This window comes from Talpa occidentalis, unplaced genomic scaffold, assembly GCF_014898055.3.
Source record: "Talpa occidentalis isolate TD23 unplaced genomic scaffold, MPIMG_talOcc4v2.1 talOcc4.7, whole genome shotgun sequence".
Classification (NCBI taxonomy): domain Eukaryota; kingdom Metazoa; phylum Chordata; class Mammalia; order Eulipotyphla; family Talpidae; genus Talpa; species Talpa occidentalis.
The window spans coordinates 7,921,146-7,941,310 of NW_023605083.1; the positions used below are offsets into that span (position 1 = coordinate 7,921,146).

The 20,165-nt window shown below is 62.5% G+C and overlaps 1 protein-coding gene across 3 annotated transcripts in view; it reads right to left on the minus strand.

The window, feature by feature from the left end:
• The window catches only part of NEK6 (NIMA related kinase 6), a 75,459-nt gene that overhangs the window by 9,771 nt on the left and 45,523 nt on the right, over nucleotides 1-20,165 (minus strand). For all 3 annotated transcript variants that reach the window (XM_037493209.2, XM_037493211.2, XM_037493210.2), the window contains 4 exons: nucleotides 17,668-17,776; nucleotides 17,332-17,439; nucleotides 8,355-8,449; nucleotides 1,528-1,641 (listed from right to left, as the gene is read on the minus strand). In XM_037493209.2, the coding sequence (XP_037349106.1) occupies nucleotides 1,528-1,641; nucleotides 8,355-8,449; nucleotides 17,332-17,439; nucleotides 17,668-17,776 (426 nt within the window). The remainder of the gene's footprint in view (nucleotides 1-1,527; nucleotides 1,642-8,354; nucleotides 8,450-17,331; nucleotides 17,440-17,667; nucleotides 17,777-20,165) is intronic.

Here is a 20,165-nt window from a genome sequence, read left to right on the forward strand (position 1 = left end):
ATTTTGAGCAAGTGTCCCCTCCGACCAGCACGGCCCTCCCTGCAGGCGTCCACTGCTCCATAAACACCGGAAAGCTGGGCAGGGGCAGCTGAGCCTGCGGTGGCCTGGACGCCCAGAGTGCCAGTTTCCTTAGCGCTCAGGAGAAGGTAGCTGTTGGTGGAAGCTTCGAGGAGAATATTAAGCATGAAGTTCTCCACGGTCAAAAACCAGAGCTGGGGGTGGGCATGATAAAGCCCAGCTATGGAAGTTTCCAGAACCAGAGGTGTGGTCAGAAAGGATTATCTGTCTTTATAAAAAACCGGCCCAACCTGACCGCAAAGTGATAACATTTTACAAATGAATGAATCGCCCCAAAGAACACTATAAGGATGCCCCCTGCTCTGGCAAAACGCAGGTCTTGCCCTAAAACGGCCTGTCTGCATCTGTGCAGGTGTCTCTTCTTCCTAATAAACTGCCCTTTTTATACGCAGCCTTTGCCTGCATTTTGCCTGCACTTTTCCCTTATAAAACTGCCATGTGCCGCTGATGGGGGACCCTGCTGAGCTCTTTCTCAGAGGGACCCAGAACCCGTACACGGAACCCCAACATCTGTGGCTGGCCTTGACCAAACTGAGTCAAGCAGACGGTGCGGCTGGCACGAAGCACGTGCTTGAAAATGTTCAGAAACGGAAAACAGGAAAATAAGAGGTGACGTAACAAGTGAGGTGGCCGAGGGGCTCCCGCACCACTGCGCCCGGACACCGAGCTCAGAAATGCTGCTGGTGGTGGCTGAGCCCGCGAGAGCGCATGCTTTGGGGAGCCTCGCGAGCTGGGGTGACTGACTTGGGAGACCAGGGCCGGGTCTGGACATGGACTCATTCATGTCAGCTCCATGTCCCTGGGGCAGAGATTAGGGTTCTCTTGTAGAGATGAGAAACTGAGGCACAGAGAAGTCGTGACGTGCCCCAGGCGCGGGGCTCTGACTTCTTGCTCCGAAGGGCACAGTCTCCAAATTTAGAAGATGAGAAGAGCAAACCAGCGCAAGTAGGAACTCGAGAAGGGAATCTCGCCAACTTTCCTGCCAACTCCCACCGCAGAGCACAGGGGCTCTTCCTCCCGAGGTGCCTTGCGGGGACCTGGAGACGCTTCCCAACCCGGCCGCGCCCTGGCCTCTTCGGTGTGGTCCCGGAGGCGGGCCCAGGGAGGTCTCGGACCCCCGATCTCCCGCGACCCTCACCGTGAGCAGAAGCGAGGACAGTAGCTGATGCCTGCTGAGCACCTGCTCCCACCGGCCCTGCGTCAGGTGACCGTGGGGTGCAATGTTAGTGGGGGCGGGGGCAGAGGGGTCTGTCACATGAGCTAGCTCGGCCCTTACATGGCCCGTGAGGCCCGGCTGCCGGGATCGGCCCCATGTCACGGACGAGGGACGAGCTCGGGACAGCTCGGCGACCCCACAAGCGTGGTGAGGGGTCACGTCTGTGGCCACGCCGTGCTGTCCCTGCCGGGTCCGGCCTCGGCAGGCCTGGCCCCTGGTGGCCGCCCACTCACCTTCTCTGAGTAATGCTCCCCGGGCAGGGGCGGGTAGTCACACTGCTCGATCTTCTGGCACAGGGAGAACAGGTTCATTTTGTCACCGTAGAAGGGGCTCTGGAGAGCGGCCATCTGCAGAGGGGGCGAGAGAGGAGCTTTCAGCTCGAGGCCGGGCAGAGGGACACTCAAGCTGGGGTGAGTCCTGCTCCAGTCCTCCCAGCAGCAACTGCCCAGCGGACGTCCCCAAGCCCTGAGGAAGCTGGAGTCAAAAAAAACAGTGGCGGGTTCGACGCGATCCTGGTCATGGAAGCAGATGGAGCGGGGCTGGGTTTCGGTGACAGAAGTTCGAGGGCAGCGCGGGGAAGACGTGGGCTCAAGGGCAGGTGCAGGGAGCCAGGCTCAGCTCGGGGGTTGGGGGCGTCAGCCGGGCCCCGGCGGCTTCCCTGGTGCACCCTAATATTCCACAAGGCAATGCCAGCGGGAGGACGTCTACTTCATAAACCCAGGAGGCTCTACTTACCTAAGGACTAGGATTTGGGGGTGGGGGGAGCATTTCATTTTTGGCTTTAGTTCTCACGGGCTTGCTGGAAACCGCCCTGCACCCCCTGGCCGTGTCTCCAGCCTTTGCGCCCCTGCTCTTCCGTACAATGGGAAGTGGCTCCCCCTGCAGGGCAGTGGTGAGGCCTGGCTCTCCAGGAGGCCGGGGAGGGTGGGCCCCTTCCTGGGGCGCCGGGTGGGAGCGGGGGAATGGCGGTGGTGGCCTGGGGGGGGGGTGTGTCTCCCAGCTGGGGGACGCCCGGGCCTCCCCCTTCTGCAGGCCGCCAGACTCCCTACCCCAGTGCTCAGGGCAGGGTTCAGGGCGTCTTCACGGGGGGCGTGTGGGGGCCGTGGGCGGCCCGGAGGCGGCGGCGTGGCAGCCCAGCACGGCGCCGCGGCCCCATCTGCCGATTAATCCATAATGGGATTCAAGGGCTTCTTGTCACTCCCGCCGCCTGCCGCCAAGCCCGGCCTGCTTCCTGCCGCCGGACTGGTGCAGTCCCCGTCTGGCCGTCCTTTGAGGAGCCCAGCTGCCCCGGGCCACGCCCGCGGACTCCCCGCCAGAGACGCCTGGGCAGCCGAGGCCGAGCGCCCAGCCCCTCCCGGTGGCAGCTGGGGGTGTGCGTGAGGGCCTGAGTCTCCTGCTCTGCCCCCGTCTCCTGTTCACCCCCATGAATGGGCTTGGGGACCACAGGGCAGGGCCTGACTCCTGACTCCAGAAGCATCCGGGGAGGCTTCAGAGTTTGGTTCACGGAGGGTGGCGGGAGGGGAGGGGGCAGCAGAGTGTGGCCTGAGACTGGGGTTTCCCCTGGCCCAGGTGCAGGTGTCTGCCCAGGGCGGGGCTTGGGGGCTCAGGTGCCTGAAGGGGGGGTTGGCCCCACTGAGGAGGGCTGGGAGGGGGCCGGGCCGGGCAACCTGCCCTTGCGGGCGGGCTGTGGGGGTGGTGCTGGCACCTGGAGGGGGAGGCCCGGGCCACTGAGGGCTCCGCCAGCCGGACTCTGGCTTCACCGCCAGCGCGAGACGGGCTCGGGGCCACACATTCCCAGTCATTAAGATGAGAACCTCGGGTGCAAACGGCTAATGGGGCGGTTTCAAAAGGACACCCGTTGGCACAGCAGAGGGCAGCGGGAGCTCCGCGGCGGTCACCAGGGCGACCAGGGTGCCCTCCTAAGTCATGGCTGGTGGATTAGGACGGATTTTCCAGGAAAACTGCTCTGTTCAGAGTGGAAGGATGTTTAAATGTTGGCCCCGCCCATGCATTCCCCGGTTTTCCGGGTGTCGGGCCCCCGAGAGGGCAGGGCAGTCCTCCCGACAGGCCAGTCCCATCTGATCCCGCTGTGCGGGGCTCCAAAAGGGCCCCAAAGGCTGGTGGGCGATAAGCCCCGTACTTGCCGCACCCTTGGCCTCCCTCCGCGCTCCGGGGCCCCCTCCCACCCGGCCCGGGAGGGCTTGCTCAACAGGGTGGGGGCATATGGAGGAGCCTCTCGGCCTGCCCTGCCCATCGCTGCCGGCTTCCACCCCGGGATGCAGGTCCCGCCCGGCAGCTTCGCCTGCGCCCCCTCCCGCTGTCAGCCACGGCCTCCCCGGCCAGGGCACCGCTGCGCAGGGGCCTCTGGGGCTGCGAGTAGAACAATTACCCCAGTGAGCTATCCCCGGGGGCAGCCGCCCGCCGTGGACTGGCCAGGCAGGGCAGGGACTGCCTCTCAGGCTGGCCACCTCTTGGAAGGGCCGGAGCCACGGCCTGGGGTTGCTCCTTGAATGCGGGGCTCTTCCCCCGAGGATGGCACACGGCCGGGCGCAGCCCGGCGGGAGGGCTGGTGCATGATCTGAGGTGTCAGGGGGAGAAGGGGCAGCTGACTTCAGAGGGGACAGGCTCCGCCTCTGGCACCCACTGTGTCACCCAGTGTCTCCCAAGCACGTCCTGGAGTGACGGGCAAACCCAGGGGCACAGCACCTCTCTCCCCCGTGACGGGGCAGGGGGGGCATCCCGACCACTCCGTTCTCCGGCCCAAGCCAGAATTCCAGAGCAGGAGTCGGACACGGCCCAGCTGACCCCTGGCCTGGCCCTGCCTGCTCTCCTGCTGGGCCTGTCCCCTGGCCCTGAAGGCTGCTGTGGGCAGGCCCCTGCCGAGGAGCCTGGGGCTGGCGCCAAATGAACCATTCCTTCAGCTCCGTGCTCGAAGCTGAGTTCCCATGTAAATAAATAAATTCTGCAGAGCCCAGGCCGCCTACTGGGAGGCTCCACGGTGCGTGCTGGGTAATGAAAATAAAGCACCAGGCCTTCCCACATGGCCAAGCCGGGGCGGCTCTGCTGGGGGCTCCCGGAGCACTGGAGCGGCTTGGCCCTCCCCTCACAGGGGCTCGGCGGCTCCTTCTCCACTAGTGTCCTGGTCACGCCTGCCGCAGGGGCTAGGGGGCAGGGGAGAGGCTCTGCTTCAGGTCAGGCCTGGCTTTTGTCCACGGGAGCACCCTTGAATCATGCAGCACACCAGGGCTGTGTGACCCTGGGAAGTCTCTCCACCTCGCTGAGCCTCCATGTCCTCCCTCCCCGCCCAGCTGAGACCAGCCTGGTATGGTTCTTGTGTTTCACCCCTGCATCCGAGGCACTGCCGCGCCCAGCGTCGGGGGCGTCGGGCCTGTTTGCCCTGACGCTGGCCTCTTGGAGGGTCCCCCTAGACCCTACCCCTGAAGGGCGTGGCAGGGGCCGCGCTCTGAGGCGGCTCCTCACTAGCTGCGGGTCAACATCAGCTTGTAAGGGTGACCTCAAGGAGGTCCTGGGTGGGCATCTGGACAGCCGGGTGAAGGGGTATGGTGGGCTGAATAAATGGCCCCCGAAGACGTCTGCATCGTGATCCTCAGGGCCTGTGGATGCGTTGCCTTGTACCAGGTGGCCCTGGCAGGTGTCACTGAATTAAGAATCCAGTCACGGGGTGACCCAGGTGGGCCCCATGTACAGCCCTGTGTGTCCTTCTAAGAGGGGGGCCAAGGGGCTGTGTCGGAGTGACCCGAGGAAAGGGTCAGGAGCCAAGGAATCTCGGCAGCCTTTTCATTTTCCACAGAAAAGGCCAGGAAATGGACATTCCCCCCCAGAACCTGCAGACCCAGGTGGGCCGCTGGCAGCCGGCCAGGACACCGGACTTCGTCACAGTGACGCCGACACTGGACTTCTGGCTCCAGAACCGCAGAGAATGGTTTTAGGTTGCATGAAGCATCAGCTCTGGGGTATTTCTTACAGCAGCCACAGGAACGAATGCAGAGCTTGTGGGGTTTCCAGTCAGGGCTGGGGGAGGGGAGGGCTGCCCAGGGGCCCTGGCGGCCCACTGAACCCTCAGGCATGGCCTGGAGGGAGTGTGGGTGCAGAGCCCCTGGAAGACACTGCAGGCTGTGTGGGGTGGGAGCTGTGTAGTGGGCATTTCCTTCCAATTACCGAGGCCGGGCTCAGATGCGGCTGCCCACCTCCCCTTACCCCCGAAAATACCCTCATGCAGCCCTGCAGGGCTGGGTGTGGGAGAGGGTGGCCGCCCGGTAGCCCCACCGGCCGCCGTCACATGCCGAGGGCTGGCCGGCCCACCACACAGGCCCTCGTCTGTGGCGGGTGGGGCCGCTGGGTCAGACCAGGGCCTGCTGCCCTGGGTCGCCAGTGCCCCTGGGACTCGACCGATTGATTTCATGACTGCCCGCTGCCGTGTCCCTCCCTGGCTGCACGCTGCGTGGCCCACACACTGCCAGCAAATAAACCAACTCAGCCGAGCCGAGCCCCCATGCTGGGAGCCACTAACACCACTGCTCGCTCGTCAGTCATGTGTTTAGGGGCCCAAGACCAGGACTCAGGGGGCTGCCTGACCCAGAAACCACCGAGGCGGGCGCCACGGGCCATCCAGGCTGCGTCGCCTCCAGGAGCCGAGACAAAGGCTGGGGCAGGAGGAGGGCTGGCTCTCGTCGGCAGCTTGGCACCGGCACAGGGAGCCAGCTGCCATCCTCCCGGCCAGGCCCTGGGGAGGGGCGCCTGCCCGTCATGCCCTGGTCGGCCTGTGTGCCTGTTTACGTTTGGGGACCCTCAGGGCTCACAGCGGCAGGAATCGGCTTACAGAAGTCCCACTGCAGCATGGAAAATAAGGGACAAGCCATCTGGAGCAGGGACAACAGTCACGCAGGCAGAGAACAAGCTGGGTCCTCCACCGGGATGGAAGCTTCCCACCAGCCAAAGCAAAAAGGGAAAGCAGCCAGCTGCAGGAGCCTCACGGCGGAGGCGGGGGCACAGGACAGCTGGGTCAGCGGCGGGAGGAGAACGGAATGGCGGGCGGGAGCATCACACAACAGCCGCCCTCCACGTCGAGCGCCTCTCCAAGCCAGGTGCTTGCACAGGGCGGGGGGTGCCTCATCTGACACTCTGGGCAACTGGGCGCCCAGGGGAGGGTCGGCTACTCCCTGAGCTGGGCCTCACACTCAGGTCCTTCTGACGGAAGTCTGGGCTACACCAGGAGCTTTCATTCCCCACCCAAAGGGCCGCGGCTTGTGTGCGGCACCCGCCCACCCACACCCCCGTGTGGCTGGAGCCCGCCTGCCGCACTTAGGGCATTCGCTTGGTCTGGGGAGACCCGGTAGCAACGCCCCTTCACACTGACCCTTTGGGGGAGATGCCCACTTAGTGGAGGGTCCGAAACCCCTCAGGTGGGAGCCCCGGAGGTTAGCTCACGAACTGGACTTGGCTCTGTCACAGGCCACCGCAGCCCTGGTGGCCACTGTGTCCACGTGGAGAAGTGACCAGACCGGGAGGGATGGCTGGAGAGACCCTGAAATCAGGGTTCGTCTGGGGGCACAAACGTGGGCTGGGCAGAGGTTCTGCGCCACCCAGTGACCCCGCTGGGACGTCGCCCGTCTGGTGCTGGGCAGTCTCAGCAAAACAAAACACAAAACAGCCCCATGCCCTGTGCGGTGTGGGCCCACCTTCCAGACAGCAGTGGGGGTGTCATCACAAGCGGGCGCTGCCTCGTCCTCGCTGAGGAGGGTGCTGACGGGCATCGCTTTTTCCCCTTGCTAACGACACAATTGCCCTCCCTCGCATCTCCTCCTGCACCCCATCCTTCCCAGGCCCACCCCGACCTGCTAACCACGCCCGAGGCCCCCACAGCCAGGCGGCAGAGACAGCAGTGGGGGGAGAATTCGCAGCTCAGCCCTCAGCCCTCCTCTGCCTGTGAAGGCCGGGAATGCTCCGCACCCCCCACCCACTCACCCCCACCCCCAGGGCAACGCCTCCACCTGGCTGCCCCCGCCTGGTCCTCATTCCAAGGGCCACAGATGCCCCTGTGAATCTGGGTCTGCACCCACCTACTGTCAGGGCCGACACCTAAGCCCCCCACCCCGGCCTCCAGAAGACAGGGGTCTCGGGCGCAGACGCCTCCAGGGGCCACAGCTCCACTGGCTTCGTCTATAACCAGAGGCCGCTCTTTTCCGATGCAATGTCTGACTGATAAAAGCCGCTGACACAGAGAGAGGGGGGCTGTGAGCTTGAGGCCTTGTCAAGCGTCAGCTGTGAGCTCAGTCTTGGTACGGAACGCAGGGTGGAGGGAAGGCCCCGACCACAGAGCCGCCACAGCCCCCGGGTGGGCCGGCGTGGGCAGCTTGTTTCTTCAATTCATGCCCAAGGTCTGTGGGGTCAGTCCCGAAGGAGTCAGCCTCTGCCGCATGGAGCACTTTGGGGGGCCCCCCGGTCCCGCTCGCCTTACCCTGGGGCCCACAGGCCTTGACAGTTCCGCAGGCTGACAGTGGGCGGAGGACAGGGCCCTGATGTACCAAGGCCACAGGCGGACACCACGACCCCCGGGGTTTCCCCCTGTAGGGTAAGGTGAAAAGGACCGGCTTTCTGCCCTCCCGCCGTCAGGATGGAAGACGGAACCCGCGGTCCTGAACGCATGCCTGCTGGCGGCCCCGGAGTGGGGTGTGGCCTGTGGAATGGGATTCACCTGGGCTGGGACTAGGCTTCTAAGGGCGGCGTCCTGGGGACGCCAGCAGAAGCCGAGAAAGGAGCAAAGAAGCCGAGAGAAGGCCAGAGAGAGCCCAGACAGAGTGAGGATTTGCTGGGGGCTGGGAGGCCTGCCAGCCTCCCGGCCCCCCAGGACCCCCACCTGCCATGTGCCTGGTAAATCTAAATAAAAGACCTGCACAAGCCACTGAGGACTCTGACTCCTCCGTTACCCGGTCTGCTGGATCAGAGAACCTGCTCCGGGGTCCTTCCTGCCCCGACACCCCCCAGAGCTGAGCCCGCCACGCACGCCCCGAAAATGCCGCTGAGCTGGGCGGACGCTCACCTCGTACAGCAGACAGCCCAGAGACCAGATGTCCGACTTGAAGTTGTAGCCGTTCTCGTGGATGCGCTCGGGAGACATGTAGTAGGGCGTCCCCACTGAAACACAGCAAGGGGTGGGTGCTGAGGCTGTGGGCGCGGCCTGGGCCTGCGGGCGGGGTCGGGTGGGGCCTGGGGAGAGCCCCTGAGCAGCACCTGTCCCTCGTCTGTCAAACGAGGGGCTGGGCCAGCTGGAGGTGTCTGTGCTGGTGGGGCCGGTGTTAAGGCGGGTCTGGGACCCACCCAGACCTAAGAATCAGGTGGGGGCCAACTGCCTGGGGGCTCTGGGAAGGCGGTGCCTGAATGTTCGTTAAAGTGACTGCCTGTGGGGTAAGGAAAAAGCATCAGGCTATTCTGCCCTCCTGCCATTAGGACAGATGAGGGAACCCTGTGGTCCTGAGTGCATGCCCGATGGCGGGCACCTGAAGTGGATACACCTGGGCTGAGAGACTGAGTTTATGAGGGCGGCGTCACGGGGACACCAGCAGAAGCCGAGAATGAACAGAAGCAGAGAAGCAGGAGAGCAGAGAAGCAACACGAGAGAAGGCCGGAGAGCCCAGACAGAGTGAAGACTTGATGGGGGCTGGGAGGTCTGCCAGCCTCCCGGCCCCCCAGCACCCCTGCCTGCCATATGCCTGGTAAATCTAGATAAGAGGCCTGCAAAAGCCACTGAGGACTCCGACTCCTCCTGTACCTGGTCTGCTGGATCAGAAAACCTGCTCCGGGCCCCTTCCTGCCTCTACCCTGCCCAGCTGGGAGATCCCCGATACAGCTCTCAACAGTGAGAAGAAAACGCCCACCGCTAGCGCCCACCACGCAGGTCGCCTGTGCCAGCTCACCCGTGTGCCTGGCAGTCCCCATTTCACAGATGGGGAAACTGAGACCCAAACATGCAAAGCCATGGCTTGAGGTGCCACCCATGGGTGCTGGTGGCTGCAGTTCCGACCGGAGTGTGGGGAGTCTGGTGTCAAAGGAGACGGTGCCTGAGGGGCGCTCGGGGTCTTGGGGAGGGACATCCCCCACCAAAGAAACAAGTGGGCGCCTGGGACCAGAACCGCTTCAGAACTGGCTTAGTGAGCTGGGCTCAAAGAGCAGGGGCCCGACATTCCATGGGCAGAAGATACTTTGGGGTAAACACGGGGTGGGCAACTTAATTTTCCCAAGTAAAGCGAACCCCAAAGCAAAGGCAGTCTAACGCCAGACCAGGGAGGAAGCCCATCCTCACAAATCAAAGACAGTTTTCTGCATTGAAAAAGCACAGCTGGGCCGCCCCGGTGGCGCAGCGGTTGAGCGCTGGGTTGCGAAGCTGCCCGCGGCCTCTGCGGCGCTGGTTCGATCCCCGGCTGCTCCCCGGCCACCGGAGGAGGGTCCCGCATGGCGCGCAGACCTCTCCTGCCGCCCGCTGCTCCCCTCAGCAGTGTACTTCGGTCCTTCTGCCTGCTCTGCTCCCCGCTCTGGCTCTGGTGAATTCTCTCACCCTCCCGTGCTTCTGACTGTACCCAGTGCTTGTATAAACAAAAAACAAACAAGCAAGCAAACAAACAAATAAATAAATAAATAACATGCCTCTATATAAAAAAAAAAAAGCACAGCTGTTTGCAAACCTTATAGTCTTGTTTTCTCAGCCCACCAGAGACGGGTGGGAGAAGCCCCTCTCGGCGCTGAGCTCCGGCCAAGGGGCCAGGGCCGACATCCCTGTCTGCGAGGACCACTCGCTCGGGGCGTCCTTCTAAACAGGGGCTCACGGCTCCTTGAACCCACACCCTGGTCCGTGCCGACACCTTTGTCTTGCAGCCCGACGCCCGGTTTATCCCCCTGCTGGCTCCCCAAGAGGCTCCATCTTAGCTCGAGTGTCTAGCCCTGGGGTAGCTCTCGGGACACCGAGCACCCTTTGTGGCCATAATCCCTAAACAAGGACAGCAGCCATCACTTAAGTATGTGTTTCTGAGAACCCGTCATCCTGTCAGCAGGCTTTATGCTGACATGGGAAGGGGTGCTCATTGCTGTTCAGCAGCAAGCGCTGTCAGTCAACAAGTGAGTCCTGCGGATTCTACTGGGAGCCCAGGCGGGCTCCAGCGCAGCCTCGTGGTGCACTGGCCTGGAGGGAGCCACGTCCGAACCACGGGAGAGATCCAAGCGGATCCGTGGCACAGTGGGCCTGAGGCCAGACTGCGAGCAACTCCAGCGGCCGAGCTGTGGACGGATGTGCTGGCTGGGCCGTTGGGCTCCTGCCCTGCCCTGGGTGGGGTGCCCATGGGGTACACACAGGCGTCAGGGAGGGAGGACGAGGCCCGTCTCCAGCGGGGGCCGGCAGAGCTCTCAACCGGACGCACACACCTGGGGCCCCTGGTTGATGCCCTCGTCCTGGGGTGGGGCCGCCCTGGCCGACCTCCTGCCTCCCTCCATAGTGCCTTTGCTCATTTCAGCTCCACCGGGGTGTCTATAGGAGGGGGCGTGGGGGCGCGACTCGCAGAGAGGCCGGGCTTTGGCGCAGGGCTGCAGGAGGGTGGAGGCTTTTTGGTGGGTGCCCCTCCCTCTCCCAATTGGCCACCCCAGCCTGCTCTTCCGTCAGCCTCTGTGCCGTCGCAGCACTGGCTGCGGCCCAGCTGCTCGCAGCTCCTGCAAGGTCCAGCTTGAGCTGCCCCTCCTGGCCGGGGAGAGTGAGCTGCTCCATGAGGCCGGAGGCTCCCCTGGTCCCTCTGCCCTGTCACGAGTGCCTCCCTCTGCTGGGGCTCCAGGTGCCTGATTCAGCCCTGTTCGTGGTGATATCTTGGGGCACAGGTGGAGAGAAAGGTTAGGGAGTGCACCCCTTCCCCTCTGCTCTCCACCCCAGCCTTCTACTCCTTTCTGCTTTGAACCAGTTCCACCGATGTAAGAAGAAGGCAAATGCACGTGAGACTTCTGCTAAGATGCCAGCGCTGCATGTGCCACCCCCTCATCTGTTACCCACCCACACATCCATCCACCTGCCTGTCCGTCCATCCCTCCATCCATCCTTCATTCCTCCATGTCCCACCCATCCATGTCTGTCTGTCATTCATCATCCGTCCTTCTGTCCATCTCTACAGTGTGAACTGAGCCCAGATGCTGTGCTGAGCCTCCCAGGAGCGAGAGCCCTCCCACCAGGGGAGCTGCCTGTCCCAGGAAGAGTCCCGAGGGGCTCTCTGATCAAAGAAAGCCTGAATCACCTAGAGGAGTTTGTTAGCCATCTGGACCCCGCCCAGCCCCAGGCCTGGGGGTGCAGACTCTCCAGGCCTAGGACTTGGCCACCTGCACCTCTCACAGCTCCCAGAAGATCTTGCTGTCACAGCCTGCGAGGAGCTGTGCAAAGCCTTGCCCACCTGTTCATTTTTCAGAAGCCCAGAAACATCTGCGGAGCAAATGAATTCATGCGGCATGAAAACCGTTGCTCCCTGGCGGGCCCTGTCCTTGCCTCCAGGCGGACTCTCCAGGCCTCTTGGGGGGCTCTCAAGTGTGCCAGGGGCGTGTAAAGCCGCAGGGGCTGAACACAGGCTTCGAACTGCTTTGCCAGCTTTCCCCAGGAATAAGTCCTTAAAACCTGGTTTTAAAAGCTGCTTTAACAACAAATGCGCAAACATTTCTAAAGCACAAGGCACAACTTGCATAAGTTTTAAAGGTAAAGCAAGAGACTTCAAAGACGGCCAAGCTTGCAGCGGCCCTGGAGGCGGCTTCCAGAAAACCCGCGGGAGCAGCGATGCCGGGAAGGGTGGGAGGAGCTATCGTGAGGTGGGTGCGGGAGGGCATGGCCTGCCCCAGGGAGACCCCTGAGCACTTCTAGAGGCGGCTGCAGGTCCCCACCCCTCCCGCTGTGCTCAGGGGATGTGCCCTGGCAGGGCCAGGCGGCAGGGCCAGGCAGCCGGGCCGCAGCCCCCTCCAGCCCTCTCCCCTGCGGCCTCCCGGAGCCCTGCGCCCACGGCCCCTCCTCGCAGCCGGGGCTGGAGCCGTGGAGGAGGAAAGCCGCCTGCCGAACCCAGCCCTCCGCATCTTTACCTGGAACGCCCGGATTTCAGACGCCCAGGTATCAGAGGAGGACACGGACCTCAAAGCTGGTGGCTGATTAAAGGGGCCCGCTTCCCAGCACGCCCCACTCCTGTCAACACAAACTTGGCGGTGTTTTGAAACGTCCGCAGTGTTTGAAACATGTTCATTAGCTGTAAGAACGGCAGAGGCTTCACGCCGGGGAGAGGCTGGCGGCTGGAGCAGGGCTTCCTCCCCCGTGATTTGGCAAACAGCTGGAGACACGGGGCCCCTTGAAGACAGCATCCAGCAGAGGGGACTTGGGGGTGGGTGGCTCCGCCTGGCACAGGCCAGGCCTGGACGGACTTGGAGCTGCACCCAGTAGGTCTGAACCTGGCCCAGCCACTCACCAGCTGAGAGCTATAGTCCCCTTGCTGCCTCGATTCCCCAGCCTCAGTTTCCCCATTGGTGAAGCTCAGTCCCCGAGGGGTTGAACTCAGTCTCCGAGGTCCTCCCCTGTCCTTTGGAGGTTGTGCCCCTCCCTGGAAACTGAGGCAGGCACTACCTGGGCACGCGGACGTGGGGGAGGGAAGGGTCTGGGGGGGTCCCCTGCCAGGAACTCTGGAGCAGAGGGTGGTGGGGAGGGAAGGCTGAGTGTGGTGAGGAGGGCAGGGCGCGGCGTAAACGGCTGTGAGACCAGTCCCGAGCCCGGCTTCATTTTCACCTCACTGGGGAGCCCCGTGAAAGTCCCTTCCTGCCCCAACATCCAATCAGGCCCCACAGCCTGAAGGTTCTCCTCTCCCCCTGCCTCCCAGGCTGCTGCCCTGGGGGCCCCACCTCAGCCACCCGGAAGGGGCTGGCCTAGCCCCTCACAGCCCTGCCCGTTCCCCACCGTCCTCCACCCCAGGGGAGGGGGCCTGTCCCCCGCGCCCAGTGCTTCTCTCCCTACGGGAGACAAGCTGGGCCCACGGCTCGGCACACCCGCTTTGGGCAGCAACACAAACCCCTCCAGGGTCACCTCTGCTAATAAACGATCAGCTGAGCCCGCGACGCGCAGCCCCCAGGAGAAGCCGAAAACACTGCGCTTTTCCAGCACTGACTTCATTTCAGATTACGTCCCTTCGAATGTCTTTCTCTAGCTCCCACGCGGAGTCTCAGAGATGAAGGCAGGTGGTGCAAGTCTGCGGGTACACGCGGCCCCCATCTAAGTGGCTCAGGTGGCTGGAGGCCCGCCCCTGCCTGCCCCGTGCCAGCACGCAGCTCTGGCCGCAGCGCCCCGCCTGGCTTCAAAAGGCGCCCACCTCACCGCACCTGGGCTTCCAGCTCCCCAAACCCGCTCTGACCATTCCCACCCGGGGGGCTGGTCACCCCTGGGGTGCGATCAGGACAGAGCCGAGGTCTCTGTGAAGACCCCCCAGCCCCCGCTGTTAGTTCGGGGTGGGGGAGGCACAGATCCTTCTTGAATGAATGAACAGCCCAGGGGCTGCAGTTTGCATCCTGGACCAGCCTCCATTCCTCATTTGCCGTCCTCTGGAGACACGCCCCTCCCTCTCTGGTGTCCACCCGCCTCATCCTGACAGTCCGGGCGCCTGAAAGTGCCAACACACGGCTGGTGAGTGAGGAACAGGCCGCATGTGCCCTTCCACCCCTCCCACCCAGGGGCAGTGCTGGAGCCTTGGCTCTACCTGCTAAAGCAAGATTTCTGGGCCAACCTTTCCAGTGTCCTGGCCTGCTGGGATCGGGGTGGGTGGGGGCCAGGCGGGAGGCGGCCCCGGGACCCCTCTGCGCTGTGCTGTGCATCCGGCCCGGCCCCTCCCCGGGCGCCCCGCCCGCCCACCCCGCCCAGCCCTGTCAGGGAGCAGGGCCTGCTCTCCCGGCCCCGCGATCTGTCTTGCAGCTGCTGCCGTTGCTCGGAGCGAGACACTTGCTTGTAGCTTGTGAGCTGTGTATAGGCAAATCTTTCATTTTTCTTTCATTACGCCGGCGTGTACTGTCACTTAATTTTTATGTATGCAATCCTTTCTGACAAATATGATCTGCTGCCTGGTAATTCGTCTGACGCTCATTCTGTTCCGCGCTCTAATTACGGCTCCTATTCCTGACACCGAGGCAGCCGCTCTGCCACTGCTGGGTACCGCACCTGTCAGCCCGGCCATGGCATGACTAATGCCCTTTCATGCCAGCCCCGTGTTAGCAAATACAGAGGCGGGGAGGGCGCCGGGGGAGGAGGAGGCAGGAGCAGAGGGGATCTGCACGAACCCGGCTGTGGGTCGGCACCTTTGGGAGACTGGGTGGTTGCCGGGACAACAGGGGGGCCACGGCTGCATCCCCACGTAGTAGGTGCGCGTAGATGCAGTGGATGCCTAATTCATGCCCACGCACAGCATGGGAGGGAGCGCGGCCCTTCCCGAGTCGTGAAGCGGTGGCAATTAGTTCCATCTGCAGCTGACCTCGCGTGCAGGACCTGGCGAGCCGCTTGCAGGAGCTCTCTGCGAGAAGGGGTCTTCGCTGTGTCTAAGACTTCCGGAGCCTGGCCGCAGTCCGGGGTGTGGGGCCCCGTGCAGGCCTCTCGGGACACGGGCAGCCCCGGGGGGGGGGGCTCGCTCCTTCCACCCATCACGTGGCCCGGCCGGCTGCTCAGAGGCCTCGGAAGAGCCGGGCTCACGCAGGCGGCCTTGCCCCGAGTTCCCGTTGCTCCTCATTAATATAATAAGTGCAGCAGCCCGAGCCGAGAAACTCTCGCTGTCAGATGAGCCCGGGTTCTGCCCGTCCCCCACGACGTGACCCTAACCGGCTCTGACGCGTTAGCCTTTTCCGCAGTGAGACAGGGAAGGGCTGAGGCCGGAGTGACAGGGGGCAGGAGGCAGTGCCTTCAACTCTCCTCTCAGACAGTTTCCCTAGGATTTCCTGCCAGAGAGGAAACCAGCCCCAAACGGACACTGATTCTCTGAGGGGACCGGGAGAGACAAGGTTTCCTCCCAGGAAGGGGAGCTGGTGGCCGGGGCCCGGGGGGAGTCACGCGGCATCTTTCCAGGACCCTGGCTGTGGGGAGGAGGGTCAGGAGACCCTTCCAGCTCCCTGCAGTTTGGATTCTTCGTTTGCAAACAGTAAGGATCGTGCTGACCCTTGAACTATTTGAGGCATGAACAAAATGTCAAACGCTCAGGGCCTCCCCGGTGGCGCAGCGGTTGTGTGCTGGGTTGCGAAGCTGCCCGCAGCCTCTGCAGCGCCGGTTTGATCCCCGGCCGCTGGGCGAGGGTCCCACATGGCGCACCCACTGCTCCCCTCAGCAGTGTACTTCGGTCCTTCTGCCTGCTCTGCTCCCCCCTTGGCTCTGGTGAATTCTCTCACCCTCCCGCGCTTCTGACTGTACCCAGTGCTTGTATAAATAAATAATCTTAAAAAAAAATACTTTAAAAAAAAATGTCATGCGCTCAGGTCAGTGAATCCTTCACACCCTTTCCTTTGGAGCTAAGAGAGGGGGCATGAAATGCCCAGCTCCCAAGGAGGCCTGGCACCTGTGCCGCAGGGTCAGACAGGCAGCATGTCAAGCCACCCCGTGCACAGGTGGGCACATGCACTCACGCCCTGCAAGAGCTGGGGCGGTCACTCCCTGGAGTTGGTGCATTTCTCCTAATTGTGGGCTGACACACACGGGCACCTCTGAGCCATCAGGACTTGTACGACAGTGACAGTTTCCATGGGCAAAGTGGATCTTCCAGAAAGCCCTTCACCATCCCCAGAAGATGCCAGGCACTGGGGGTGGAAGACAGGAGACCCGGGCTGGGGCTGGGACTGGGGTGGAGACAAGTGGGGGGCACAGTGGTGTTCAGGGGACTAACCCACCCAGCCCCACAGCTCCTATTTGTGGCCTAGAACACCTTCCCCTGCAGACACCACCTCCAAGAGCCAGGAACAGGCTCCAGGAGCAGCAGACACTCTGCCCACTCTGTGGAGAGTTTTACACAGTCCAGGTTAAGGGACCCTCCTGCCGTGGGGTGTCTATATTCTAAGTCATCGTCCATCGCTCCAAGTTTCACATTCAGAGACGTCCCCGGCTCACAAATTGTGAAGCTCGCCATTGCTTTATGTAACCCAAAGCACACATCTCCCCATCTTGCCTTGCAGCAGCCAACGGCGGTGTCCCCCACTGAGGTGGAGCTCCAGGCCCCCCTGCCAGCTCCAGGGCCTTCTCCCACCCTGTCCCACCAGCTCCTACGAGCTCCAACAGTCTGGCTGGTGTTACTTCCTAGCTGGGGAGCACACAGCCCCACAGCTTCAAAACTGCCTGTTTAGGGCCTCCCCGGTGGCGCAGCGGGTTGAGCGCAGCGCTGTGAAGCTGTCCGCAGCCTCTGCAGCGCGGGTTTGATTCCCGGCCGGCCAGGGAGATTCCCACATGGCGCAGCAGAGCTCTCCCGTCTTGCCCGCTGCTCCCCTCAGCAGTGCCTTCGGTCTGTCTGCCTGTTCTGCTCCCCGCTCTGTCTCTGGTGAATCCCCTCACGCTCCCGCGCATCTGGCCTGAACCCCAGTTCTTGTATAAAAAAAAAATCTTAAAAAAAAAAAACAAACCAAAAACCAAAAAACTGCCTGTTTAAAAGCAAATTCTGGAAGCAGCTCCAATAGGAACCCTTCCCCCCCCGGACCGGACCGAGTGGGCTGCACTGGACGGGGCAAGACTCAGCAGGGAGAAGAGGGGACCACTGCGTGTGCGCAGACGCACCCGCACTCCACAGGTGCACTCAGTCACCCTCTCCTGGAAGAGTGTGAGATGGTATGAGAGTCAGGGGAGCCCCAACTGGGGCTCCCCTCTGGGTCACTGTTCTAAAGAGGTGGGGGGATGCTGAGGGCCCAAAGACATGTTTCTGCACTAGCCAACCCAGGGGCTGCGGGAGAGGCTTCCCATCTTCCCATGGAGTCCACCAGGACCGCCGGGGGCTGCTGGGGTGTGGGCAGGCCCCCCTTACCTAGGGAGTGGGCCGCGGTGGTCTCAGAGCTGAAGAAGCGGCCCAGGCCGAGGTCCCCGAGCTTCACGACACCCGTGGCTGTGATGAACACGTTGGCAGGCTTGATGTCTGCGGGGGAGAGAGAGGCTGTAGGGGGATGGTGTGGGGCGTGACAGTGGGTGTGGTGCCATCTGGCCTGTCCTCAGTGGTCAGATGGGGTGTGTGCTAAAGGCCCCGCTAAGGACGGGAAGACACTCGACAGCCACCTGTTCCAGGAACAGAGTAGCCAAACTTGGGGAGCAGCGAGGGAAGGCTGCTTGCAGGGGCCCGGGGCACCCCCAGTCCTCGGGGCTGTACCTCGGTGCATCACCCGGCGGGAGTGCATGTGCTCCACGGCGCTGCACAGCTGCACGAAGTACTTCCACACCGTCCTCTCGGGGATCAGCCGCTTCTGCTTCTTGAAGTACTGGGGCAGGGGAGAGAGAGGGACAGGTCTGGACGACGGGCTGTGGAGGGCTGTCACCCCTCTGCTTCAGTCCCGCTGTCCTGCGAGGTCACCTGTCCCCCCTCCACTTGGTCACCTGCTCCCCCCTCCCCCCAGCTGTGAGCTTCCGGGGGTGGACCCCAAGTGGGTGTCTGGAGGGGTTTGCTGAATGATGCCTGGAGTGCATTCAGAAGGCTGCTCTCAATCACACTTTTTTCTGGAATCTTCTGGGCTCAGATCTACCTCCTCCTGCTCCAACAGGGAGCCCCTTGCTGGAGTGGACTGGCGTGACCTCTCTCTGCCTCCAGGCCTGGCTTGGCCCAGCAGGGGGGCACCCTAGACACGCTGGGTGGTAAAATCACCGCTGCCCCCAGTCCCGGAGAGGGCAGTCTCAGCCCGTGTGACCGTCAACAGGCGCAGGAGATCCCAAGGACAAGTGCTTGCCATTCTCAAGTAGACCCCACCCTGGGTTTCAACAGGCATGAATCTGCTTCCTGGCCTGAAAAACCGTATTTAATGCTCCGGAAAAAAACAAAAAGAACAACCCGCCCAGGCCGCAGGGAGGGGGTGGCAGGGAAGCCGCAGCCAGCCCAAGCTCTTAGCTAACGACGCTGGTAACCACCAGGCGCGGGACTGAGCTCAGGTCACCCAGCTAGACAGGCACAGCGGGCACTGGTCCCGGCACCTCCAGCTCACAGGGCTGTGGCCGCGGGACACCCCTGGCCTGGCACCAGTGCCCTGTGAGGCTCTTCGGAGCTTCCACGCTGGCAAAGGGGCCCCTCGGGTGAGCTGCCTTGGGCTCTCAGCGCAGACCCCCTAACTCAGGACCCCCGGTCACCCCAGCCTCAGGGTGGGCCGGGCAGGAGTGTTATTTATGCTGCGATGTTAGTTAATCCTCATTGCAGCATTTAAGCGGGACGCACGGCTGTGAGTGGTGATTTCCTAAATGTCACGTCCTATAAACGCTCCGTGACATTTAGCGGGAGGTGCAGAGTCTCTGGTGGGTTTCGGGCTGCAGGGGCTCCTGGTTTCACCATTGTTATCATCAATAATGCCGGCACCCAGTCTGCTTAGCCCCGAGGCTGTGGGCTGTGGGGCCATGGCCCCAGGCCGGCCTGCTGGGGTGACAACGGTGCTGCCCTGGGGTGAGACCCTAGAGAGGTCTCTGCTCCCCTAAAATCCCAGAGGTGGCTAGAGAGTGAGAGAGACAGGAAACCGGGGTCCTACCAAGCCCAGGGACTGTGAAGGGGCATTAGGGACAGGGACACTGACCCCTGCCCGAGGTCATGCAACTGGTGTGTCTGACTCCGGGCTGAGGGTCTGTTCCTGCCTGCCTCTCCCACCTGCAGGGGCAGCATCCCATGAGGCCCTGCAGCAGGAGGGAGGGGCGAGGGGTAAGGAGACTCCAGGAGGAGTGGTACCATGCCTTGTATCCGGTCTTTCTTTTAGAACACAAGGCTCACTCTCTGCCTTAAGCCTTAGAGAGCCTCTCACTGACCTTGGGACAAAATCCAGCCCTAAGCTGGGACAGGAGGCCCTGCCTGCCAGGGCTCCCCCTAAACCTTACACAGTGTCATTTGGACCAAACACTTTGTGCACCCCTGGGTTTCTCAACCTCCTAAGCTCCTGCATTAGCTGTCCTGTCCATACCCCCTCAGGTCTCAGCTCAGGTGTCACCTCCTCCAGGAAGCCTTCTTTGGAGGAGAAGCTTGCTCCAGTTTATGGCAAGCTCCCGGAGGGCAGGACCTCTGCTGGCGGCACCCCTAGGTGCCACCAGCAGAGGTCTGGGTACAGAAGGTTGGCACACAGTGGGTGCTGGATGCATGTGTGTTAGGGAGAGAGAAAGAAACATGAAGGAGAAACAAAGTAGGGGGGCAGGCAGAACTGAGACATGATATAGCACATCTGTTCCCACCAGGGATCTGTGTGGAAATTAACATCCCTGAAAACACATTAATATGTCAACAAAAAAATAAAAGCAGATGATAACAGCTCAAGTAATGCGGCTTCCCAGCGATGCCCGTATTCCTAGGAGCCAAATTTCAGAAGAGCAAGCACGAGCAATTGCTCAGTCCCTGGTGCCTGGAGGGAAACACAGAATCTGTGTCTGGTTCCATCTGCAAGAGTGCCTGGGAGCAGGGTGAAGCCCCGGGAGCAGACACACTGGGTGCCCAGCAGTGGCCTGCAGAATTTCAAGCCAGTAGGGGGGAGGGTCTCGAGGGGGGGAGCAGGGAGCGGGGTGGCCTTGGAATCCCATTTGGAGGCTGTGCTGCCTCAGGCAGGTGAATAAACCGGGCTGAGCCTTCCTATGTGAGGACACTGCGGATGCGGGAACGGCACGTGGGCTCAGCAGGGCTGTGGCCACACTAAG